General features: G+C 47.2%; 1 protein-coding gene across 1 annotated transcript in view; it reads left to right on the forward strand.

Moving 5' to 3' along the window:
* stk17al (serine/threonine kinase 17a like) overlaps positions 1–3317 on the forward strand; it is a 20769-nt gene extending 17452 nt beyond the window's left edge. The window contains exons 6-7 of the mRNA XM_042086425.1: positions 545–724; positions 1491–3317. Coding sequence (XP_041942359.1) covers positions 545–724; positions 1491–1818 — 508 coding nt within the window. The 3' untranslated portion in view covers positions 1819–3317. The remainder of the gene's footprint in view (positions 1–544; positions 725–1490) is intronic.
* The last annotated feature ends 226 nt before the right edge of the window (positions 3318–3543 follow it).

Raw genomic sequence — 3543 nt, forward strand, 5'->3', positions numbered from 1 at the left:
TGTCTGAGAGAGAGAGAGTGTATTTATGTGTGTGCGTCGTGCGTGCGTGCGTGCTGCACACAAGTGATTTATTGGTTAATGAGCGCTCTCTATGGCCGTGTTTAGTAGGGTGACATCATCTTCAACGGTAGTCATGAAAGCTGTGTGATGAAATGAGCAGAGAGTTGAGTGGTGCGGTCTTCAGCCCGGGCTCTCCGGGCTTCCTTTAAACGCTCCCAGACTTCCTGTAAAGCCCTTATGAAAAACATCAGCTTCAAATGTCCCACCGCAGGCTTTTGGTCTCATCAAAGACCACCAGCAGCTCCCACTGCAAACTGTTGCTTATACGAGGACAGATTCTCTCTCATGAAAGAGCGCACATAGCGCTGGTCTCTAGATGCATTACATAACAGTTCGAGGTGCACCATCACCGGCCCATGTGCCTTCCTGATATATACATTAAAGAAAGTCAACACTAAAGAGTCATCACTATTTTCCAGAAGGTTCTGTGATTTGTGCGCTGGTGGACGTGTCTGACCCCCCGCTCTCTCTCCCCCACTGACAGGAGCATTGGAGTTCTGACGTACGTCATGCTGACGGGGGAGTCGCCCTTCCTGGGTGAGGACAAGCAGGAGACCTACCTGAACATCTCCCAGGGCAACGTGGACTACTCCCAGGAGGTGTTCGAGGGCGTCTCCTCCCTGGCCATCGACTTCATCCAGTCGCTGCTCCACACAAACCCAAGGTGAGCGGCCCAAAGAGAGAGAGCGTGTCTGGGGAAGAGGGCTGGGGAGGGGTGGGGGTGGTGGGTGATGAAGTGCAGACATGGTCCCTGATGAGCCATGTCTCTGTGGTACACTCACAGTACAACTCCATCCCAAAGGACAGATGAGAGCCATTAAGGTCTGCTGGAGTGTTTCCACACGCCTGGGCTGCCCCTTCTAGAAACTGGGGCACAGCGGCAGCCATTTTGTGTCCTCTCCATCAGTTTGACTGAGCAGCTCAGAAGGCTCACACGCGCAGCCATTACGGCTCGCTGAGAAACGACTGCAGCCCTGGCCTCTGCTCTCTCCGAGCTGTAATCCTCTCTGTATAATTTAACGCCCACAGATGATCTGCGGCTTTAGTTTTTTTTTTTTTTTTTTTTTTTTTCAAAGAAAGAGGGAGAAAGGGGGAATGAGAGGAGGAGAAATAAGAGAAAAGGAGAAAATAGCTGTGGAAACATTCCTGCCTGTGTGAGTAATCCCTGGAGAGGAAAACTCTGAGAGGAGAGGAGAAGCCGTGCAGGGCAGGAAAAAGAGCGAAAGACGTTTACGCTTGGACTGTTGACTGAGATGGTGTCAGTTGCAGGCAGAAAAGGAGCCTCTATTTCTCCAAACAGTCTCAGCTTGACCTGCTCACTCTGAGCTTTGTTCCATCGTTTATGATGATTTGCAAGATGATGGTCTCTCACTAGTAATGATTTCTAACGGTCATCTCTCTCTCTCTCTCTCTCTCTCTCACGCACACAGAAAGCGGGCCACAGCTGAGGAGTGCCTGAGCCACCCATGGCTGAGCGGTCACTCTCCTCACGTCCACACCGCCGTTCCCCCTGCCCCTCCGATGCCTGCCCGCGTGCCGCTGGAGTCGCTGGACGAGACCAGAGAGTTGGAGTCGCTGGACGAGACCAGCCAGTCCGAGTCGGAGCCCGAGAGCCCTGTGCCGCCGCCCCAGCTGCCGGTGCCCTCGTCGTTCGCGGCCTTCCCCGGCCAGGGCGAGCTCAAGTCTGGCCGCGATGCCTTCAGCTTCGCCGAGCCCTTCCCATCCCGACAGGAGATCCAGCAGGAGGTCCTCTGCTGATCGAATTGGAGCAGCAGCCAATCAGCAGAGGGCTCGATTAGCTCAGCGGCCAATGGGGTTCTCCTGATGATGAACTGTGACTGACTGATTTGTGCTCCTGTGCATGACTGACAGTGTTGCGGCGTGTGCCCGTCTGCCTTTCTGCGTGAATGTGATGTGGCCTATCCCCTGAACCGAACCTCTCTCCTCTGAACACACAAGTGGGCCTGCATCGTGGCCCTAGAGACAATGTGTTTATAAAGCCTTCATACGCCGTTTGTAAACCTTAAATAGCAACTGATCTGAAGAAGGAAAGACTTGAAAAGAAATGAAGACCGGTTTTGAAAGGTTTGAAAATAAAAAAGCCATATAATGGCTTTAAAAAATGCACTCAAGTCCTGTCATTCCTGTATGGGGGAAGAGGCAACTCAAAGTGGAGGAGGTGGGCTAAGTTCTTATAAGATGAGGCCTTGATCTAGTAGCCTTACAGATTGAGATCCGTTTGAATGAGAAGTATGGTGGTGATGAAGGCCTTTATCTGTTTGGTAGTCCACTGGTGACACCCCCTCCCATCCACATTCACCATTTAAAATGAAAAATCTACAAGCACTTTTATTTAAATTGTATAATTTTATAGTTTAAAAAAAATGTTAAGGAGTCCTTTGCCAAAGACGTGATGACATGGTTCAGACAAGCACAACATTTTAGTTGTTAGAGGTGTCCACCCACACATATGTACATAACCACACACACACATCACTGTCTCCTATTATTCGGAGTGTCCACCAAGTTCCAGAGTGACAGGTTTTTGATGTTGTCATTTAGTTGTTGTTTTGTCATGTTTTGCTGTTGTTGCACATGTGACCTGTACTCACAGCCTGGGTTGAAGTTTTTTCACTTATGCTTTTGATTTCGTGCTCCTGTCTGATCCATGCGTTTCCTCCTAGAGCCTCACTTGCTGATCACATTTTTAAAAAAAAAGACAAAAAACACAAAAAACAAGATGGCCGCCTCAGGAAGTATACTGTACTTAGAACTGTGCTGTTTTCTTTTGATTGGGTGGCCAAGAGATGTCTTGATTAGGAGATGTATATACAGCTCTCAGTGACTCTGGAGCGGCTAGCTGAACAATGACTTGCATGAGAGAGAGCGAGAGAGCAGTGAGATGACTTAAGTGCTTAACCTGGGAGATTCTCCACATTGAGAAGAAGAAAGTGAGAAATGTCTGCTTTTGGATATTTTCTCTCAAGTAAGAAGTCGATGTATATTTTGTGTGTTTCTTCTTTTTGTTTTAAGATGAATTGTGTACAAAATATTTTTCTATTGTGGCATTGTACTGTAAGGAGTGATAAATTGTATTAAAATTGTATTAAGTTTCTTTTTTTCTTTTTTTTTTTACTCTTTTCTTTCCCCGATGTTTGCTTTTAAGCTTCAAACAGGTTTGCACTTAGTGGAAATCCTGATCTTAATATAAATAAATGTTAATGGCATGCATCAAAAATAAATTTTGTATGAAACAAGTCACCTGAATAGTTCTCTTCTTGGTCTGTTGTGTTTTGTTGTAACAGCGAGGTGGTGTTGGGATTGTGACGTGTCGTCAGTTTCCTCTCTTAGCTCCTCTTCCCGGCATTAAGGTTTCTTAGAAGTGAAAAAGCCCCTTTCCCAACTGAATGTGTGTGGATGTACTGACATTTATACACAAACACACACAAACAAACATTGTTCAGGAAATGCCAGAGAAGCTTT

Source organism: Alosa sapidissima, chromosome 3 (assembly GCF_018492685.1).
Source record: "Alosa sapidissima isolate fAloSap1 chromosome 3, fAloSap1.pri, whole genome shotgun sequence".
NCBI lineage: Eukaryota > Metazoa > Chordata > Actinopteri > Clupeiformes > Clupeidae > Alosa > Alosa sapidissima.